Genomic DNA, 23,324 nt, shown 5'->3' with positions numbered 1-23,324 from the left:
TGGATACATGAAACGTTTACAAAGCCTAGCTGTCAGCATCACTTAGACGTGATGTGATGAGGCGAGGAAGCTAACATGACGTTAACTGGAGCTCCCTAAACCACTTCAGCGTATGAATACAGACATTATTTATGTTCCTATCATCAAGCATATGTGTTTTGTGAAAAACAATTTTTATATACTTTTTAACGAAGTTACATTCTAACTGTCCTCTGGTATTTAGGGGCGATCAGGTAGCCTAGTAGTTAAATCGTTTGCTCGTCACGTCGAAGACCCGGGTTCGAATCCCCACATGGGCACAATGTGTGAAGCCCATTTCTGGTGTCCCCCGCCGTGCTATTGCTGGAATATTGCTAAAAGCGGCGTAAAACTAAACTCGCTCGCTCACTCCTCTGACATTTTGTCCATATATCACCGTGGAATCAGAGAGGCTTATTTGTATTGAAATCTACGAATGACGATCATGTCAGCAATGTTTAGCTATAATGTGCGTGAGTGTTTAAGTTATTATTGATGCTAATTGAACTCATTTCCGTTGTGACAAGATCTATGTCCATATGATATATCTATTCTGTCTCTGATGCCATGTGTTACAGGAAACACTAGCCGGTTTCTTATATTCGTAGACCTTCAATCTACAATGTATACTTTCACGGGCATTAAAACTAATACATTTATATATTATATGATATAGAATTATGTGATCTAACATAATTCTGCTTTCATATAACAGATGTCTAGATTGAATATTCACACTATTATATGTATGTGTCATAATAGTGATATATCGATCAGCTGTGGTTTTTCACCTTCCCATCCGAGATGTCTCTAAACATGCATATTGAGCAGAGCGTTATATTCATAGGTATTTCGTAATGATGAAATATGAGCTGTGTGCCTCTTAACACAGGTATTGTATGTATGAGATTACAAAAGGTAATGTATCCGTTTGAAGAAATGTATACAGGAGATTTGGCTTTTGTCAAACATTGTATATCGTGACCCGATAAAGATAAATTTTGAGGAAATTGGAACCGTCAGCAATGTCAGATCATGACATGAAACAAACATGCAATCTGACGAGGAAAGAAAATGTTTACACATTTTATGTTTGTTAATGTATGTATGTCTCCTAGGGCTGCGCAATATAACCGGTTTACTGGTATTTACCGGTTCAGACATGAAAACGATACGTATTGAGATACGCTGATCGAAAACCGGTATTTTGACATGCAATCGGAAAACTTCGTAACACTCGGAAATCTTCGGATATTTCCGTTTTTAAATTGTTCCTTTCCTTGTTTCATTTGTGCCAAACATTATTTACATTTTTATTTTGTCATGATTAAAAGTTTTTATTAAAGCCTAATCAAGCATTGTGATTTTGTTGTGTTTTTGCTTTGTAAATCAAGCATTAACTCGACTATAAGTAGTTTTTTGTTAAAAAAAACTTCTTGCAATATATTGCAATACATATCGCAATACATGCTTTCGTATCGCAATATATCGCAATATGAAAATTCCCTGCAATACCCACCCCTAATGTCTCCATCACCTTACTTTCAAAACCATATAGAAAGAGGGCCCGGCATATAGTGTTATTTGACTTACGTGTGTGTGGGCATCTTCAAGAAAGACATCAATAAAAAGTTAAGTTACCATCGATGTTCGAGATAGCCTGCATACGTGAGATATTGATTATATATTTCAAAGACAGTATTTCATCACAACAAACATGAAAGATGAGACTTGGCATTTCCGACAACAAAATATCACCACAACTAGTTATTGAGCGAACCAAAGTTATTACAATGAACGGTTTATAATTGGTGAACTATAAGCAGGTATTTGGCCTTCCCAACATCAGAATCTCTCTACACAGTAGACCGGAGCGTACATGATGTGCAATGGCAAAGCTTAGCCTTGCTCCAAGACGGTACTGAAGGTTAAGCTCATGGACGTATAGTAATTCTATCCTTTAACAAGGCAAGTCCAGATAAGTGGACAGTACATCTAAGAACTCAGTCAGTCATTGAGATATTTTTATTTAAAAGAACTTATCATTTAAACTATTAATTATTACCGTACAGACTTGTGCAAGTCTTGGCTTAGGAGTGCATATAGACGACCTGCGAGCACCTGCATGCATATGACTGTGCATATATATCTAACCGGTATAAAATTGGCATGAGAAACATGCCGTTGTCAATACATTTTCAAAAGGTCACATCACCCACCAAGAGTTCTGCATCCGGACCATTTTAGAACAATCATTTAAGTGAATCCGGGGCATTCAAGTGAGTGGGTAGTGTAAGGTAACTTTTAACCACCGACCTTACTGCTGGACTGGCGTTAACCCTTAGTAAACATTATCGGCAAAATGTGCACATACTGCGTGCTACGTGGGTGACTGAGATTGTGACTGCGCCTTAAAATACGGCTAATAGTTTATTGAACTGGACTGTGGTGAGAGAGCGAACATGTAAACCGCATTGTGACCAACACGCTCGGGCAAGATTATAGGAAACCTCGTTCAAGGATCAATACAATGCAATTGTACTCTCGCCAGTTCATTTTTATTCATTTTCGGCTAGACTGCAGGAAACCAACCATCGATATGTCAAGGTTGTAAAAAAATATTGAGTGTGCGACTTAATCAAAATTCCTAGCGCCAGATGTTAGTCAAGCAGTTATTATAACAGAAATCTACATGGAGCTTCCACGCTGTCTTGTGGACTTTGTAATGTGATATATCTTATATCGTATCGGAAGTTTACATACGGGCTAGTAGAAACAGTCATCAGCGTGTTTGATAACTAAGAATAACTCGCTAGTAAGGCAGAATGGCGTGGGTTATCACAACATATATTTCGTATCTGAACTAAAATATTTCATTCATTAATCGCTATTTCCTGTTTAAGATAACCAAAAGCTTTTATGTCAGTTTGCTTATAGTTGTGTAAGGTATTTGCGGAGAAGGATCAGGGGCTTATTGTTATATCTGAAGGATACTTACTCTTATTGTAACATGCTATGCTTGTTCCCTGCTATTGTCTGGAATCAATGAGACTTTGTCTTCGTGTAGTCCTAGGCTAAATACTTGAAAAGTCCCTATCTTTTTAGGATCTCTCAGCAACAGTAGAATTGTTGTCCAGTAAATACTATGACGAATACTTGTCAATGTGGAACTGGCCACAGAATGTATCAGGCTACTAAAATAGACAATTTTACCCCAATGTTGAAACAGTGTCCACATGTTCATAGACCAACTGTATGAGTAATACCCACATGATCTAATGGATGGTGACAAGCACTGATGTTCAACATGGTCAAGATATGCAGTATGGGCGATAAGGCTGGGTGTATCATGTTAACGTCTTTTAATGCTACCTCAACATCTGGCCAAGGATTAGGTGTATTAACTCACGTGTAATAATTCACATTGGGTACTGATAGTCTTTTTAGTGTATTCACTGTAGTTTAAATTCGAAATTACCAGGCATTTAAAAAAAAACATCTTTGAACCTGTTTAACACATAACTGCAAAAAAACCAAAACATATATACAACGTTGTTTTAGGCCACTTTCAATTTGCATCTCTCCAGGTGATGCCCCAAATGAGTCATACATCGCACGCTCTCACTACAACGATACATGTTACAGCAAGCGAGGCGTAGCACGTGTTTGCATTATTAACTCAAGTAGACTTCATGTATACTCGCTGTCTGCATCGATCTGTAAAACGCTTTGTAAAGACAGACTGGTGTGCCATCTGTGAGGGCAACCGTAGGTCAATACACATAGTGTTATCATACCGATGAGGGTTCTTTACTAGTAGGCTTATCTTTACGCACGTAACTCAAAATCAATTTAGGTATATACCCTTCTTATTTGGAGCAAAGCAAAATATTAAAATATTTAAGCGCATAATACATAATAATATGTAAATGGACAGTATCAATATAAATTATTAGTATAGAATGTTCGTTTAACCGAACTGGCTATCTCGAAGTAATAAATATATGTATGTGGAAGAGCTGTACAAGTCCCACATGTAAATTCCATCTCTAGGGGGACAGTCAACATTGTAAAACTATTATTTGTGTATCGTTAACCTTCCATAACTGTATACAAAAAGGAACAAATGGTTACTAACGGGACGGCATCATTAAATTTAAGGATTTAGATGTTTTGAGGCAATACATTTAATATAGAACACAAGAAGACTAACTGTTTTTCGGGAGATTAAGCTATTTAAAAAGAAATTTGTTCATTGTCATATGAGAAAACGTGGTTCATGGTCATTCTGCATTTTTTCGATATATTATATTGACTAACGCTTTTCAACTCGTTCTTGGTTGTACGGATTAAGTTTATTCTTTAGAACCAGCTACTTTATCGCACTAAGCCACAGATGTTTGCAATTTCAAATTCAACCGATCAATTATGAAATAGATTTTATTCTGCTTCATCACATCTAGGTCTTATGTCTGTTTCTGTGGCACATGATTAATGTAATTGGCATATGTAAATTTGAAATACTCAGGAAGAAGAAGTATGATGAATGTGATGTGTGTGTTAAAGGGCTGTGCCTATTAAGCACACGTTGATAAATCGTCTCTGTGTTGTCGATGACGCCGCTCGGTGCGGCCAACATCGAGCTCAGCTGTTAGCGTTCACCTTCGTAATCCCCTGAGCAGGACCCGCCTAGCGTTAGACACAGATCCAAACCAGACATACTCGCTGCTCAAATACAATCTCCATATGTTTTCAGTTCTTGAAGGAGATACCGTTGTATCTCGGATGGTTGGGAGTGATAGTAATCAGGTTGTATTGGACAGATTGGACAAGTTTTCAGGAAAGAGCTCGGCGTTAGTGGAGGTTCCGGACTATACATTAGTTCATTGTTTAGCGCCATATTCAGCAATATTGTAGCTGCATGATGCATGACGACCTGTGAACAATATACTCTGGACCAGAACCTTCAGAGACTGACTTCATGAGCATCGATCTAAGCAACTAGGATTTGATGGCATATGTCAACTAAGTCAGCGAGTCTGACCTCCCGATGGAGCTATAGTCGCCTCCTGGAACACGCATGGGTTGCTGAAAACCAATTCTTTGCAGTGGTGGACATTAAGCGGAATGGTAATTTGGCAACAATTCAACGAAAAACGGATGCAACTGGTTTTGTTATAGGGATTGGATCAAAACAGACACTAAGTGGGGATTGGATCTAAATCGAAACATATTGAAGAAGATGTAAGCAATAAACTGCTCCTTTGTCATTACCAAACTTCTAAAGATTCCCTTTAAACAACGTACTCCGACACAAGTACCCATGAACACAAAAAAAGCATTATAAACAGTTAGTGTTGGTAACCGAGCCTTGCAGCGATATCTGAAGACGTCCTATCTCTACAATCGCAAGAAGCTTCAACCCTAAAGTTTCTGAAGCGTTTTGGAAACCCCATGAAAAAAGTTTTTCAAACGGTTTTAGTTGGTTTTTAAGGTTTTTCGCCAACGTTTTGTCAAAACGTATTTAAAACTTGCTTTATTTTCTCCACAGAATTATGTTTTCAAAACATTTTTTGAAACATTTTTAAAACAACACGGAAACGTTTTCAAAACGTTTTAACAACGTTTCTGTGTTAGCTGGGTATACAGTGGTCAAATGTAACATGTCGTTATGTAACCCACTCAGCAACTGCGGTTTCCACAAAGCTAGACAACTGAAAGTTTATTGAAAATGACCAATGAAACTCGCGTAAAATGAAGTGTGCACCCCTCCTTTCTCAAAAGAGTGCACACACCCCACCCCCTTTCTCAAAAAGCTGTCTCCGCCCCTGTAAGTGCCAGCACATAAACTCACCCTGAATTCGAATCCCGATTGGACTCAACTCCAAAAACAAGTATTATCTGTACTCTTACTGAGAAAGTGCAATAACAAATATAACATACAAGTACCACGTATCACAGTTCCAAGTATCCCAGGAAACGGAATCATTTCAGGAAATTATAAACCAAAGGAAATTATGAAAAACGCATTACGACAGAACTGTGTGTGAGCTGGATGGATTGACCTGTCATATAGATAACCGTGACCTTAGAGCATTCACCTGGTTTGACTCAGGTTTCGCCATCATTAGTTGATTCTACGACGTCGTGTCCCGTAATGTCCATATTCACCTGGTCAGTGTAATTTGACGTGGTTTTGCCATTATACACGATTAATGATATAGTATCCCGACATTCCTGATTGAGCTAGTATTGGTTATCTCATATTACCCTATAACATTAATGATTGACCTTTATTGCTTGTAGATCTACCATGTCGCGGGTGTAATAACTTGTCACTGTGACGTCTTGTCTTGACGAAAGTATTTAACCACTGAGCAAAGACGACAATGCAATATTCATTTAATTATCGTTCGTTAAGTTTCGTATACTTTAGCTACACTCTCTCATTACACGAGAATTGCACTCTCCTTAGGTACAATAATAATCTTGAATAGATCACAAAGAAGAATATGTGACCGTTAGTTCTAAGGAAATAGTTTCTCATCAATGTTCGACATCGTCGGAGTACGACGTGACGCAGAACGACGAGACAATAGAATGACCTCGTCCAATCATTTGCGTGAAGCCACATTTTTCGACCAACTGTGGTTGCTGGCGACCATCCCCAACTCATCATCCCCACGATGTGAATTTTCTATCAGCGTTCACTCCCCATAGTAAGTTATGCTTCAATCGTTCCACAAGTACGTGAAGTACATGAGTGAGTGAGTGACTTTAGTTTTACGCCGCTTTTAGCAATATTTCAGCAATGTCACGGCGGGGGACACCACAAATGGGCTTCACACATTGTACCCATTTAAAACCCCGGGTCTTCGGCGTGACGAGCCAACGCTTTAACCACTAGGGTACCCCACCGCCCCAAGTACATAGAGGTACTAATAGACATTAAATGCATTCGAACACTATACATCAATGCATATTCACCTTTTTCAAATAGAATAAACATATATAAATTTGATGTAAATGTTGTAAATAGTATTTTTGGCAAGAGTTTCATCTCTTTAATGATGGATTTGTCACATTAAGTTAATCTGCAGAGCAATTTCGCTCCGGCGAAAGTTGACCTTGGAGAGTACTACCGCACTGACATGTGCTACTGGACACACTTCTGAACGGGATCGTTAGTCCTTCATTTTATATGGATATTGGGCACCCAATAGTGTATTTATCAATTTTCCATTAATGTATTTCTCAGTTTTACATTATAAAGTATTCCTCGATTGACTGCATAAAGTGGGACCTCATTAGATGGGTCAGATTGCAGCCACGTTTAATTACGGGATTTGCGGAACATCGGAATAAGGAATAATTTCTGGTTAATAACGTGGTCCCAATTGTGCCACTGGACTCTGTGAAATCTGTGTTGGAGAGCTGAAATCTGTATTGAGTGAGTATTGTTTTACGCCGTTTTTAGCAATATCCCAGCAATATCACGACGGGGGACACCAGAAATGGGCTTCACACGTTGTACCCATGGGGGGAATCGAACCCGGGTCTTCGGCGTGACGCGCGAACGCTCTAACCGCTAGGCTACCCCACCGTCACGAAACCTATATTGACGAGACTTTTCTTTATACAATTTTACGAGAAGCCACATAACGCGAGCGCACATGTATATTCGATATGTCTAGATACACCGCAACCCACTCAGAGTTCACAACATATATAAATATATTATTCAAATCATGAACGGGAGAATTGGCAATGTCACAAAGCTTGCCATGTTTTTTTAACAGCTATGATTACTTGGCGAAGCTGCCTTCTTCGCACAGCGATTTGTTGTCGTTCACAGCAATATAATTTGTGTTCCAGGCAAGAGTGGGACATAAGAGGTCGGGGTTAATTCTCCAAATAATAGGGAAAGAGATTGGTTGTAGGTTTACCAAAGCCCCCGACTATCACGAAGTGGACTGATCGTGGTTTCAGCTTGCGGACAATTCCACAGAGCTTAGTGCCACGAAGGAAGCGGTCGAGAAGTCAGCGAGAAGAGGATACACCTGACCGTAGAGCTGCATTAACGTTCTGAAATACGTTGACAGGCGCTTTGGGTGGGGATCGTTATAGTTAACATAGCCGTAGGCTAAAAACAATATGCTCCCCGAAATATTAGTGTTATTTTAGGTCACTGTGATAGTACAGTTCTTGGTGAAAATGGATATGTAGGGTGGTAGATAGGTAGATTTGAAAAATGGATATAGCCTGTATGTAAAGTTGTCGATGCTGTTGGGGAGATGGATTAGAAAGTACATTTTGTTGTGGTGTGGCATATATAGGTTGAGAGATGGGGACGGTGAGTGAGTTTAGTTTTACGCCGCACTCAGCAATATTCCAGCTATATGACGGCGGTCTGTAAATAATCGAGTCTGGACCAGACAATCCAGTGATCAACAGCATGAGCATCGATCTGCGCAATTGGGAACCGATGACATGTGTCAACGAAGTCAGCGAGCCTGCCCACCCGATACCGTTAGTCGCCTCTTACGACAAGCATGGGTTACTGAAAGCCAATATTCTTCTTACCCGGACCTTCACGGGTCAGATGGAGAAGGAGGGGTTTGGGGACTGGTATGAAAGTTGACGATGCTTTGGGGGAGGTGACTTAGAAATAGAACGGACATTGGGCTGTGGTGTGGCATGTATAGGTTGAGGGATGGGGGATGGTTGGGAAGATGGTGCACAGATGGCAGTTGGGTTTGTGGATGGTGGGCAGGTTAATACGGGCTTAGATGAATTGCCGTCCAGCGAGGAGATCGGTCGGCATAACCGGAGATCGGGGTGAGTGAGTGAGTTTTGGTTTTACGCCACTTTTAGCAATATTCCAGCAACATCACGGCGGGGGACACCAGAAAGGGGCTTCACACACTGTACCCATGTGGGGAATCGAACCCGAGTCTTCGGCGTGACAAGCGAACGCTTTAACCACTAGGCTACCCCACCGCCCCACCGGAGATTGGAGAGTAGATGATGAAATAAGATTATGTCAACAGATGCGTACATGTTGTGCATGCTTGGTACGGAACTCCACACATCGAAATCATCCCCAGACTATATTTCAAGAAGAACGATGAACATTGGAAAAAATGACATACTGATAAAGCACGTGTACTGTTGGTGTATCACGAGGAGGAGGCCAATGTTAACAACACGACTTAGAGATTTTACAGGAAAAAATAAATCAAAGTTTTTAGATTTATTATCCATGTAACTGGAACAAGCAGACGACGGACAGAAGTGTCTGTGAAGTGCCTATGAGACCAAGAAGGCTTTTTCCAAGATGTCAAGATGGGCTTCTGCTCAAAGGATAATATTTTACCTTTTCAACTAAAGCATCTATCTTTATAAGCCATGTTGTTCTTGTAAATTACACAATTCCCTCATATTATCGTCAGCAGGTGAATTATTCTGAACACATACAAACCCTAGGTCATTCGTACAAAGGGCGGTGGGGTAGCCTAGTGTTTAAAGCGTTAGCTTGTCACGCCGAAGACCGGGTTCGATTCCCCCGATGGGTACAATGTGTGAAGCCCATTTCCGGTGTCCCCCGCCGTGATATTGCTGGAATATTGCTAAAAGCGGCGTAAAACCATACTCTCACTCACTTACTCATTCGTACAAATGAAGAAACACATCCAGTGAAATGACATTTTCTACGTTCACGACGTTGTGTTCTTTCAGCCAGAAAGCTTACTACAAGAATGTTTTGCTACGATATATTCAACGAAGATTTAACGGGAATTTCGTTTTAGATATAGGTGTAACACGGATTCAGCAGACGTCATGGTGGTGGGGAGGTGGGGGTGGTTAGATGTGGTGTAGGGAAGATGATTAAGACAATCCTTCAAGGTGGCGATACTATTTCTAATATATTATCACGGGATGTGAGATTAATGCCCTAATGCAGGTCCCCACGTTCACACGAGGCCATGACCACAAACCCAGAACCGTAATCTCTGAATCCTGGATAAGAACCCATATTCAGAGGATTCCGTTGCACCCAGGGCATGCAACTCTGTACTGCAAAATGCGGCGCTTTACACGTCTGGGCTGCCAGTGCTTCCACGGGACGTGGTAACAGTAGTGAGCACGTTAATGTTTCCTTAAATTACACAGATCTATATTTACTATCATATACAACCGACTAATGCACCGCACAGGGCGCGTTGTTAAGGGTGCGAGTGTTCAGGAAGTGTCCATAGAACTAGGTTCCTTGTAGATGTATTAACATTTGCATGTACGCTGCATCTTTCTCCTAATGCTTTATTCCCGGCCATTAATACGTATATATACGAGTCTATCGACAGCCCGGCTCAGTTTGGGCAGTTCGATTAGTTTGAGATATTGAACGAAAACACAAGGTTGTGTAACCCCCATCACAGAATACTGAGTATATAGATGTAGACAGTAACTTCCTGGGATGTGTCGTGGCCGGCGTGCTAACCAGGCAACAGTCGTATTCTGTTGCAAGACAGCTTTACACGCCGGATTGGAACCGATGGAATTTCCATTAGTGAGATGCAGTTTGATAGAAATGCTCAATAGACGTTGCAATCCTTTTAACGAGACTCGGGCGGAACTGACAGGCTAGGGAACCATTGCCCTGTGTTACGCGTGGATCAACTGCGTTCCTGCAGAATTAGGTATCCATGAATAAAATAATAACAAATCAGTCAATAATTAAGATTTCTTTGAATTGATCAATAGAGCGTTGTGTCTAAAATACATAACATATTAGGGAATTATGTTAAAGATACGGTTTTTGCAGAAGGATACTTGAGAAATGAAGATGCTTTGGTCGCCGGATCGACCATTGCAGTGCAATAACGGGTGTTTGGTTGACAGGTGGGCATTTTGGTAGGGTGATGAGAAGGTTGACGTGTGGGTGAATATTGTTGAGTAAGTTGTGTTCATTATTAGAGTTTGGCAGCTGGGAAATCAAAACTAGATAGAATTGCATGTGGCAAACGTTAGTTAGGCATATTGCGATTCATTGGTGCTTAAGGATTGTAAAATTGCAGATCAGTTCTGAAAAGGTCAAGTGACGGATGGTGGGATGACAGATACAGAGAAGTAATCATGTCTGAAGATATGATTCCACAACATAACAGGTCCTCCTTACCTGAGCCTTGGTCTGCTCGCCAACAAGGATGACGTCTCTTGTAGCGTCGTGGATGGGAATGTCGGAGATGTAGATGCCCTTGCCTATGAGCTCATCCAGTTTCTCGACGCTGGGGGATCCAATGAACATGATGGCGTCTGATTCTGGCAGATAGATCATCTGTCCTTTTACCTCCATGCTCTGAGTGGGACAAAATGAAATTGAGACACCTTTAGATACATAGTCAAGATACATGGTTTCAGTTTTTATTGGTTTGCCATTAAAGTAATATTATATCCCGAGTTAATGAATTATGTACCTCTTCTGTTAACTAATCTTGCAGAATTATCTTGAGATTAATAATTTACCATAAGATGCTGCAAGTCCGAGTTTCAAATCTACTTAATTTTAAAAGGCAGAGTACAGAAACGTCAGAGATCTGAAAATGTACCTTTGTAGCTTTTATTACAAGTAAACGCACCATTGGTCTCTGAGCCAAACCTTCAACCATAATTCTAACACTAACCCGTACTTACCCCAACAACTACCCCAAACCATAAATCTACCCAATCCGATCGAACCCTAAACCTTATCCCGACCCTTCAATACGATACTCAACCCAACGCTGAATCTCTCCCAAGCCCCAGCCGGACTGAGATTAGCCCATGACATGCTGATGAATCCCTTATGGGCCATTATAAGTTTGCAATCTAAGGAATACTGGGAATGAATAGAAATCTACACTTAAATAATTGAGATGCTGGATTCTAGCTCCAGGGATGTAGCGGTACCGACAACCGAAAACTCATAATTTGGGCGAATCTTAGTTTCGAACCTACTATTACAGTGCAACAATGGTATGGAAAGAATGCGGGAGATCGTTTAGTGTAACGCCACGTTTATGAGTAGTTAATGTAAGTCAATTTAATGTGAGGATGTCATCAATACTCACCTTGGCGGTTTTTGTCAAAAGCAGGAAGCTGAAGTTTATACGTGATAGGAGCGCAGAAAAATTCATCTTGACTTCCGGTCTGAGGATTTCAAAATACGTTGATAGTTCTAATCCTTTGTGGCCATCTCGGGCGCTATTGTCTTCATGAAGGCGCTGCCAATCTGGGTGATCTGCAGTTGACGGTCAAAGACCACGTGGAAGGGGAAAGTGTGGCAGAAGGTGACCACGCCTATCTGAGAGTCGGACGGATTGGTGGAGACCGTGTCTTGGATAGCACCTAGTGTAATGTTACTGTCGTTGTTGTTGGTGATGGTGTTGATGATGAAGATCTGATGAGGAGATTCTGGCAAACGATGGGGAGACACTTTTATTTCCACCTCCAGCGAGAACCGAACCTTGGCTACGGCAGCAATTGTCCCCAGCATCATGTGCAGCAACTTACGTCGGCTAGAGTAGTAGTGAATTAACAACGTGTTGTGGTCATACTCACATCGAAACGAGGCAGGCGTGTCACCGTGAAACTTAGGTGTTTTTCGGATAGGTTCATTCAGTCCATCGACATTGCTGAAAAACTCAAACATACTGCTTCCAACCATGTGTAATTCCTTGCCGTATTCTTCAACACACAGCATGAAGTATTCCATGCCTAAACCAGCCATAAAACGGTTAACTTCCAGCCCTGAGGGAAAAGAAAGATAATTCAGTTTACTCCAATAACTCTCTTGAGTGCAAAAACGGGCACAAGGTCAAAAACAACACCATCAAGTACCATTCTCAAAAGAAAAAAGTGAAAGTTTAACCTCTCGTCCCCAATAACCTGTCCTCAAGCAGAGTATGCGTGATCGGGAATTACATATTTTTTTTCTTTCCATTACCAAAAAAAGGCAGGATTAAGAACGCACTCAATTACTTAATTATTCCCAACCGTGGTTAATATTACACCATGCGTCCAACAAATCTGATCCAGTGTTTCAGTTTTGTTTGGTTGTTGTTTAGCGCCGCACTCAGCAATATTCCAGCTATATGGGAGCGGTCTGTAAATAATCGAGTCTGGACCAGACAATTCAGTGATCAACAGCATGAGCATCGATCCACGCAAGTGGGATACGATGACATGTGTCAACCAAGTCAGTGAGCCTGACCACCCGATCCCGTAAGTCGCCTCTTACGACAAGCATGGGGGTCTGAAGGCCAATTCTAACCCCAATCTTCACGAGTGATCCAGTGTTTTAACACGACGCAGATAAATGTGTCCCGTATGCCCGAATGTATAGTATGAAAGCAGGAAGAGAACAATATCTCATCCAGAAGGATGTTCATAATATATTCCTTGCGCCCACTGCTTAACAAGCGTGATGTAATTGAAAAAAAACCTCAGCTCCTACACCACCTGATTTCATTGCCTTACAGGGCCCTTGAATGATACTTGTTGGTGTCATGTTCTCTTAGTGTTGTAGGTCAAGGTAAGATGAGGCTAAACTGATGATGTGCTAGTTTGGGCTGCAGTCTGAAAGGTTTTGCTTCAGTCATCAATTATACATATTACCTTCTGGTACAGGTTTTTGACAAGTTATAACAAGGATGTAATGTGTTTGTGTTGGAATAATCAACTAGTATATGTTTATTTATATTTCTACTTCGACCAAAGGACATGTTATGTTTGAACAACGAGAATATTCCAATACTAGTGAATAAGTTCGGTGTAAAAACGTTTTTAACAGTATTCCAGTTATTTCAAGGAGTGGCAGCGTGCTGACTAAGTCCCTGAAATGATGCAAGTCGGTGAAACCCATGAGTACGGGTATGTTGCGACAAACCAGGAATTTGTACCGACGATCACAGGCTACTGGTGTATCCAAGGGAAGCAACTATACACTGTGAATTGCAACACCTAGAACAACTGAGCCACCCCTGCTTCCTGCCTGCTATTCTTGTGATTACCACAGAAACTACCACTGGATCATACGGCATGTACCAATTTGACACTATTCAAATCCCCAGGACATAAACAGCTGAAACGTGAATGTGGCTTTGAATATTTATGTTCTCAATTACCTAAACCTGGTGTATTAGCAGGAACAGTTTCCCGACAACCCTATGGAACATTATTCTTTTTTCTGACAGACGACCTAAGGTGCTCACAATAAACCCCAGGGTGTACAGGTATCGTCAAACGTAAGTGCCAAGACAAAGTGTCGATCAGGCGTCTGTGAATGTAATTGTCCAGTGGCACTCTAACCATGCATTATGTATGTCGCCTTGTCCACAGCTTAAACACTAAAATTCACTTTCAGAAAGATACCATGGAACCAAACACGACCCCGATTGAATTGGATGGGTCTATATTTCTAATTTAACAGGGCTTAACAGGAATTCAGTCTAAGCTCACTGCCAAATCGTTCATCACTGAAAGGTCTCGACTCATTGGCCTTTTCAACAAGTAAATTACCCCCAGGAGATGAACGAAAGACAACAAAAATTGTCCAGGGATTTCTGTAACTGTTCATTTCTTCTACTCAGCGATATGTTCGCGTCAAAAGCTGTTACTGTTGTGAAGACGCCAGCAAGATTGCAATATTAACCGCGAATTGTCATGGTCAGAGTGTAAATTCTCCAGTGTCTTACTTTAGTAAGTTTTCTGTGTTTATTGATAACTAAAAGCTGTCTGGTCACTGGGGCCAACAGTACAAGGATGATATTTTGATTAGAATTTGTTGAGAATGTTGCGGATAGCCCTCACAGCCAAGGTGTCTTTTAAAGGTCAAATAGCTGATGAATTAGACTGTTTAAGCAGCGTACATTTTCTTTGATATAGGAATATGATCTGGTTACTTGTTTATTTCACATAGCTAATTATTTTGGTGTCACTTGTAACATGACCATATTGGAAGAACACTTAGACTCTTGTCTGGTCGTTTTGGTTCTAAGGTCAACTCTCCTTCTTATATTACTTAACACAGACAAAAAGCATTAACATACACCTGTATTGACACTGCTTGGATGGGGTTATTTAAGGCTCAGCGAACAAAACGATTAATTATTAGCATATCATCATTCATATTTTGTTTACATATCGCTTAAAGCCATGACAAAACTAGATCTACTCCACAGTGTAATATTGTCCCTGTGAATAGCAATAACAACTGAGAAAATACAATGGTAAGGAAGAATCTCATGAGGATATGTTGTAACAATTTACAGTCAAGGAAGATGGACATTTCACAAATGCTGCTGTCAGCATTGATGTTAAAAAATTCTGGAAATGCTAAAAACTGACACTTAAATCTGATGAAACAAAATATTATGTGACCTTAATGCGAAGCATGCAAGCGAACGTTTAGCTCTGGCGGTCTGATAATTCAGACAAGTGCACAGAGCCACGTAAAGGTCAATATTTAAAAAACACAACACGTGTAGTGCACAACTACTAATTACACATGCACCAAATTCAATTACATTTTAACGCTTTGGCAAATGCCAAAAATAGTTTGTTCAATATGCCCACACTGGCGAATTCGAACCTCTTCAACAAACTAAGATGTCACCGTTGGTGGGAAGAAGTATGTGAACTTTTAGCTTTAGCAGGGATTTCTTACGGATGTTGAAAGGGTTTTATTGCTTTCATTCAGTCCAGTGAAGATGAAGATGTTTTCGAAGGAAGAGCGCACGAAAAACCTGGTCATAATATAAGCTCCCTTGACTTCCAGTCATGTAGCTAAAATTCATTTAATGTATAATTCGTTAATGGTGTTTATCAGCACACGGTACCATGTCAGAATTGGTAATCTTAAAATCAGTATGTATTTCATAAAGTATATTTTCAGACTCCCCTGAAGGAAATTTGATTAAAAGTAAACACTCTTCTGTCAGCTTGTATGGAAACATGCGCTTCAGAAAAATGAGCCTTATAATAGGAAAGATCTTTCACACATAACAGGATTCCAACGGCACTGTTTTTGTTGTTATTTTGGGGGTTATTTTTGCTAGTATTTAAAACCATATCACAGTGTTTATCACAAAACAAATACTTCGATCATTTAGATAGATCAAATAAGCAAAACACCTTCCGTTTTATCTCCTTAATGTGCAGTTAGTAGAATCCATGGCTGGGCACAGATACATCCCTTTCATTATCGTTCCACTCAGTGGACACATAGTTTCGCTTAATGCATGTTGTCCTTGTTGGGACGCCTGTTATCACTACACGGCAGTGATTTGAAACCTAATCAAAAGTTGTTATCTACAAGATACTAATTCCCATACGGTATAAACATAGGTACCATCGACAACGTTCCATTGCAGTGATAATACGTGTAACTGCAGAATTTCTTTTCTCTACATCGTTAACCTTCAAAAGGAACTATTCACGTTGAAAATCACCAATTCCTTAAGCCTAATTACTTCTGGTTCATTTCAAAAGGCGTGTCACGGCTTTTCATCAACATAAACAGTAATAAACTGGCTTTAATATTCGGGTTTTTTTTCTTTTTACTGACTTTCATAATAATGACATCAGTCTATTGAAGACAGGAGTACTTCTAGCCCAGACGTACCTTCGTTGCAAGAACATTCAACCCGTAATAAATTCAGCATGTCAATTACCAGAGAGCGGAATAACTCTGTCACAACACACAATGTAAAACTACGAATTTTTCATTTTGCATTTGTGTCTGTTATAACTGACTTTATTGTGGACAGGAGGACTTCTAGCCCAGACGTACCTTCCCTGCGAGAACATTCAACCTCTAATAACGTAAGCATGTCAATTACAACAGAGCAGAATGACACTGCTACAATACACAATGTATAACTACTCGCTAACCCTGAATAAAATCTGGTCCCTCTGGGCTGGGTAAAGCAATTTATTCCAGATAATTGCAAAACACTGGTTTGTTTTTTTATTGTGACATGGCTTGTCCTATTTGTCTTCTTATTGCGCTAAAATCCAATTGCAGTCTTCATTTCTCCAGCAACCTGGTGCGAGCAACCATTTGAAAGGAATGAAGACAGAATGGTCGCCACATCGGCAGAAATGAACCAATTTACAATATCACTATCTGATTGCCGCCCCGAGCGCCAATACTGACAACTACCAACTTGATGGAAATTGAAACGTACAGAGCTGGCTCCTGACACAGAAGAAGTAAAGGTTTCAATGGAAAAAACGATATATCCAATGGCACTAAACGGCTACTCACTAGCACATTATTGCTGTCATGTCTATACAAACGTACCGCTAACAAGATAGGAAGGACAGTTCATAGGGCGAAATAACGCAATGGCTTTTTTTCTATACAAATAGGGCTTGGCCTTAATCATTCACGAACAGATGTTTGCTCTTTCAGAAAACCCTAGTGAATTTGAACATTACTGTATATTTGACCTTTCAATCTAGTGATTTGAAACATTTGTTGACAGTAGAAGTTACACTCAAAATGTTTTAGATTGTTTTTTCGGTGGGTCCAGTTTTGCAAGGTTAAAGGTTGAAGGTCATATGGTAAAAATTATAGCGACAAAATCTTTTCATATTCATCAACGATCTCTGCTCAATGAGAGTAAAATGTACGGTTCTGGCTATATAACGATCGTGTGTTAATGAAACCCTACCAAACAGAGATGATGTCAAGTGTTCAGTATCACATTCAACTTACCCAGATATTCACAACATACTTCCGCCATGCGCACAACCAGGTTGTCATCGACCTGACTATGACGTAATGTCAGGTCAGTGCACTGAAGATCAAAATCGGTAGGGAAGAAATCTTGGGACCTGCAAAAAGATGAAGTTTTTACAGATCTTAGTTCAGGCAGTGAAACTAGATTTATGGTATTTCACACATCTGCCTACGGTAAAAGAGTGATTGTGTGATGTGAATGTGTGATTGTGAGATGTGAATGTGTGGTTGTGTGATGTGATTGTGTGATGGGAATGTGTGATATGAAAGTGTGACACTATGATGTGGTTGTGTGACGTGAATGTGTGACTGTGTGGTGTGAATGTGTGATTGAATGCTACCCAAAGTCGCATTCAATTTTCCCACAAAATTTACACTAATTAGTGGTTTATATAATGAGCATGGGCGGGTGACGTCGACAACGCGCAATCCAAGTCCCTACCAGGCCCATTATGTGATAAACATATTCCGGTAACAGATCTACATTACTATGCAGCTGAATTTAACACACACACAAATTTCGCTTGCGTTAGATAACAGCGCGATGTGTTATCTAAAAGTGCACATGTTCCGCGTTTGTTAAAAGAGATAACCAGACAACGTGTGCCAGAGTTATTTTGAAACGTGTAGTTAAAACAACCAAACAAAGGAAGGAAGTGCAATATAACCCAAACACCATAACACGGAAGGAGGAGTGGAATACCACTTAACATCCATCCAAGTGTACATCAAAGTTTCAAATATAAAGGTCATCGTGAAGGAAGCAAACAAACGCGTCCAAATGATACCTCAGACATTTTACCTCAGATAAATGACACCTAAGGCCTATTTCCTCAGGCAATTGACACCTCAGACATATTTCCTCATACAAATGTCACCTCATACACATTTCCTCAGACAAATGACACTTCAGACATATTTCCTCAGATAAATGACACCTCAGACATTTTTCCTCAGTCAAATGACACATCGGACATTTTTCCTCAGACAAATGACACATCGGACATTTTTCCTCAGTCAAATGACACATCGGACATTTTTCCTCAGATAAATGACACATCGGACATTTTTCCTCAGACAAATGACACATCGGACATTTTTCCTCAGACAAATGACACCTCAGGCATATTTCCTCAGATAAATGACACCTCAGGCATATTTCAAAGTATTGATTATGATTCCACTCCTGTCTCAAGAAACAAAATACAAATGGTATCAAGCACACAAAGCCTCGAGTTCACATACGGATCATGTAATGTTATTGCTACATTTCGTGTGTCCACCAGGTCTAGGTTCGTCGTCAAAGGTACTTCGAATTCCCATTGTAAAAACATTCCAGTCGCTATTCTGACCGACTGATTTCAGTGTCAAGCCTCATTAAACCGATACTGGGTCCTTTCTGACTTAAAAGAAACGGTTTTAGATTCCAGATCAGTCAGCACGAATAACTGTGAATTGAGTTAATCAAATAATCATGTATTTTTTGGAATACGGTGGAATTCGTTGAGTTATATCTTTTCTTCAAATCCTGCCATTTTATAGCTAAAAACTGAAGAGAAAAGGAAAAAAACACCAAAAAAGTATTACGTTACCATGTCGAGACTGTAACTCTCTGATTAATGTTAAGTGGAAGCACGTTGCGTGAACCATTAAAGGATCTGGCATTACCAAACTCTTCTTCAACGTCTTTACAGAAGGTTAGATGCTAATAGACCATGCATTTCGTGTTACATGTTCACAGGAGCTGAACAAAAACACATCCGTGCACCATTTCACCACCACTACCTTTACACATTCAATATGTACCTGTATATACACTAGGGGCGGTGGGGTAGCCTAGTGGTTAAAGCGTTGGCTCGTCACGCCGAAGACCCGGGTTCGAATCCCCACATGGGTACAATGCGTGAAGCCCATTTCTGGTGTCCCCCGCCGTGATGTTGCTGGAATATTGCTAAAAGCGGCGTAAAACCAAACTCAGTCAGTCAGTCAGTGTATATACACTAAATACCAATTTGGAAGACCTCAGGGATGCTCGGGTAGCCTTGTGGCCAAAGTGTTCGCTCGTCACATCGAAGACTCTGGTTCGATTCCCAAAGGGGTACAATGTGTGACTCCCAGCGTGAAATCATGCCCGATCACCCACAAGTGTGACATAACCATGGACGTATGACTGACATATTGTCATAAAGATGTTGTCATTTCAGAGACATCAAATTCCTCGTGATGGTACGTACATCGACTATATGCCTATCGCAGCATATCTGACCATAACCCAACTGAAGGGTTTGAAGATAGGGCTGTAACGATGCATCGAACTATCGATGGATTGCAATTAATCAATGGTAGAAACGAAAAACTATCGATGAATCGATAGTATGTGTGACTATCGATAAATTAGTAATTGACTTCCGTTGATAAATGCGCAGCGCAAAATACAGGAAGTACCAGATTCGTTCACCTGAATTTAGAGTTATCCGCCCCTGTGACCTGTTAACTGTTTACTTGATCTGGATTTCAGGTTTCTTATCAGTTATTAAAAGGGACTGAAACTATTTGAACTTGTTTTTATTTCATATAAAATATACATTCATTCGGGAAATGACTTTCAAATGAGACAATTCAAGGAGAAAAATATTATTTCAACAGTATTGCAATAGTTGGTCGCAGTAAACTATCATTATCGCAATAGTATGTTGCAACAAACTATAACTATCGCAATTGTTGTTTCCCCTCAATAGTCACCCTAGTTGAAGGTTACCAATTATTTTGCTGGCAGTAGTTGCCGAAATTTTAGGTCCAACGCCACCACTATACCCGATACATCGCCATCGAGAATACATTACTTGTTTATTTTCATTTTTGGCCTCAATAAGACATTGGTGTACACTTTCTTGTGCAGTTTAATGATACAAACATGTATTTACAAAAGTACCTTCTGAACACGTACATTCCAGGCATTGGTAAACAAATGAATGCTCTAGTAAATGCTTCGATATGGAATTGGTTATAAATACACCGGAAGTTTTTATTCCTTCTGGGAAGGCTTAGGAAGTAGGATTTTCAGAGCATCTCTCCAGTTGACATCCTCTTACACGGTGGTATGGCTTGACACGCGGAGCTATTGGTTCTGGGGGGCAGAAAACAGATAAAGCGAGGGACATGCTAATCTGACCCCAGGTGGTACCTCATGCACCGCATCAAGCGCAATCAACGGTCATTACCTTGCCATGATGCACACTTTAGCCGTTATTAAAGCCGGATTTGTAGTAGCGTGTCCCTCCAATCACCCAAGGCTAAGTTATAGGTGCTGTATTATCAGATTATTCACTGATATGGTTAGGAGATGACGAGAGGGATTTCTCATGGTGTCCTAGGGGAATCCATGTAATATAACGTTGTCAACCACAAAGGTTTTATGGAAATGTAAACTAGCATAAAGGGCTGAATACAGATTCAACAATTCGTTACAAATTAGCTGGGATGCAATTAAACGTCAGGTAAGAATAGTGAATTGATAAATGTGGCTTACACGTTCTTTTCAAGGCGAACACGTTTACTTATGATTTAACGCGATTTCGTTATGGATTTTGTGTTGTTTGTTTGTTGTTTGACGTCGCACTATGAAATATTCTAGCTAAATGTCGGCATTCTGTAAATAATCGAGTCTGGGCAAGACAATCCAGTGATCAAAAGCATGAGCATCGATCTACGCAATTGGGATACGACGACATGTGTCAGGCGATGCTGACCACTAGATCCCGTGGCGTCTGAAGACCAATTCTAACCCTGTTCTTCACAAGTTCTCGCTTTGGAACAGACAATGGAATCTTTGAATTTCAACACTTATTTAAAAGATTTTTTATTAATATGCATTTCAATAACTGAGTGTAAATATGAAACGTCCAAGAAAGATTTACCATTCTACACTATCGGCGGAAGCAGAGACAAAGTAAGAGTGAAAAGTATTGAAAAACGTTTACTGGGTAATACGGAGGCCACGAAGTTTTCGTGGAAAGTTTATAGAGTGAGGTTAATCCTTGACATTGTACATGCATATAGTCAACGTGATCAAGGACATTTATCAACACTAAATCACAATAACAAGTAGAGAGAGTACCAGAAACATTAACAGAAGATTTGGAAATTAGACCTGTGTAAATGTCCTGGGGTTAACGTAACATGTTTATCCGATGCGAGTAACAAATGATCGCATATTTTATCGAATAAACGTTAGGGAGATAGAGAAGGAGTGAGTGAGTGAATTAGGTTTAACGCCATTTGAACACTGCTTCAGTTACGTCATGGAGTGTTGACTAGATGAGGAACTCCCAGAGCTCTGGGGGTTTCAGACATTTCCCAATTTGGTTGAAACCCGAGCATGGGCTTGGTGCTGACAATATGGAATCATAGTGTGGATGAGGATTCGACACCACTTCAATATGTATCTGCTTGCCTAAGGGACACATCTCTGTACATTATGTTTAATTTGTCTACGACAACTGGGCTATTCGTTTTCCAGCGTGAGCGAGTGAGTGAGTATGTGTGTGTATCAATCTAGATATATCTAAGTTAGTTTGACACTTAAAACATCATCTATTCAAGGCAGGCTTCACCTAACCATAATACGGATACCACATTTGCCATTGAGCAACACATCGCGAATGTTTCTTTACAGGAGCTGTCGTCAAGGTAACAGCACATCAATTAGTTTCTATTTCCGCTTAAGGTTTGCATAGAATACAGCAACTTCCCGTTTCACTCGATGGAGTAGGGAAGGTGGGCTTCGAAAAACTCGTTCACCCCAAGGAACTGTAATCATCGTGATTCCATAGCGTGTGTTTCTAACATGTGTTTTGGTAGCACCTTAAGTACCATTGAGGTTGACAAAACCAGTTAATTGCACCGAAATGCTACTTCAAATTCAAACACCTTTCTCCAAAACCTCGAAGATGCACAATTCTTCACGAAACCAATACGACGCGGCTGATTAAATGAAAAATGGCCTCTGAAAGTTTGAAACTATTTTAAAAGTTTCTTTTCAATTACAGAAAAAACTCTGAATGATTTGATGGGGTTGTGTAAGACACCCTGTTGGCTATGAAAGTGTCTCAACGGTTTCCTGAATTCTGCTGTGATTCAGATGCTAACTTGGAGCATATACCAACAACAGTAAGGTGTCTACCACAAAATACCGTCGTCTTGATAAACCACTGATAACCGTCAGCGCTGCTATAATGATGAAAAATGACACAATTATCGCTTTGAGATGAGGCTGGACGGAACTCTGTCTGACGGGGAATACAAAGAAAACCATCATATGTGTCGACGGCGATTATCGCAGAGCCGCTGGAATCGACCACGGAGCCGTTGAATGACATCCCGTCTAATGATGATGGAATGATCATCTACATTCTCTACATAGCGTCTTTGCCAACTATGGTTGTCTTATACATGTGACTATGGCTTGGGTAACCGTATTCAGTAATTGCTAAATATTTGTTAGGATTGCTGAATTAATCAT

At 40.2% G+C, this 23,324-nt stretch overlaps 1 protein-coding gene across 1 annotated transcript in view; it reads right to left on the bottom strand.

Moving 5' to 3' along the window:
• LOC124280375 (guanylate cyclase soluble subunit alpha-2-like) overlaps positions 1–23,324 on the bottom strand; it is a 112,431-nt gene that overhangs the window by 29,545 nt on the left and 59,562 nt on the right. The window contains 4 exon segments of the mRNA XM_046716283.1: positions 11,198–11,377; positions 12,129–12,247; positions 12,250–12,807; positions 17,780–17,898. Of these exon segments, the coding sequence (XP_046572239.1) occupies positions 11,198–11,377; positions 12,129–12,247; positions 12,250–12,807; positions 17,780–17,898 (976 nt within the window).

The sequence above is a fragment of the Haliotis rubra genome, unplaced genomic scaffold, assembly GCF_003918875.1.
Source record: "Haliotis rubra isolate DU_JTF1 unplaced genomic scaffold, ASM391887v1 Scf266, whole genome shotgun sequence".
NCBI lineage: Eukaryota > Metazoa > Mollusca > Gastropoda > Lepetellida > Haliotidae > Haliotis > Haliotis rubra.
The sequence above is the reverse complement of the archived record's forward strand: the minus strand, read 5'-3'. Positions and strand labels throughout refer to the sequence as shown.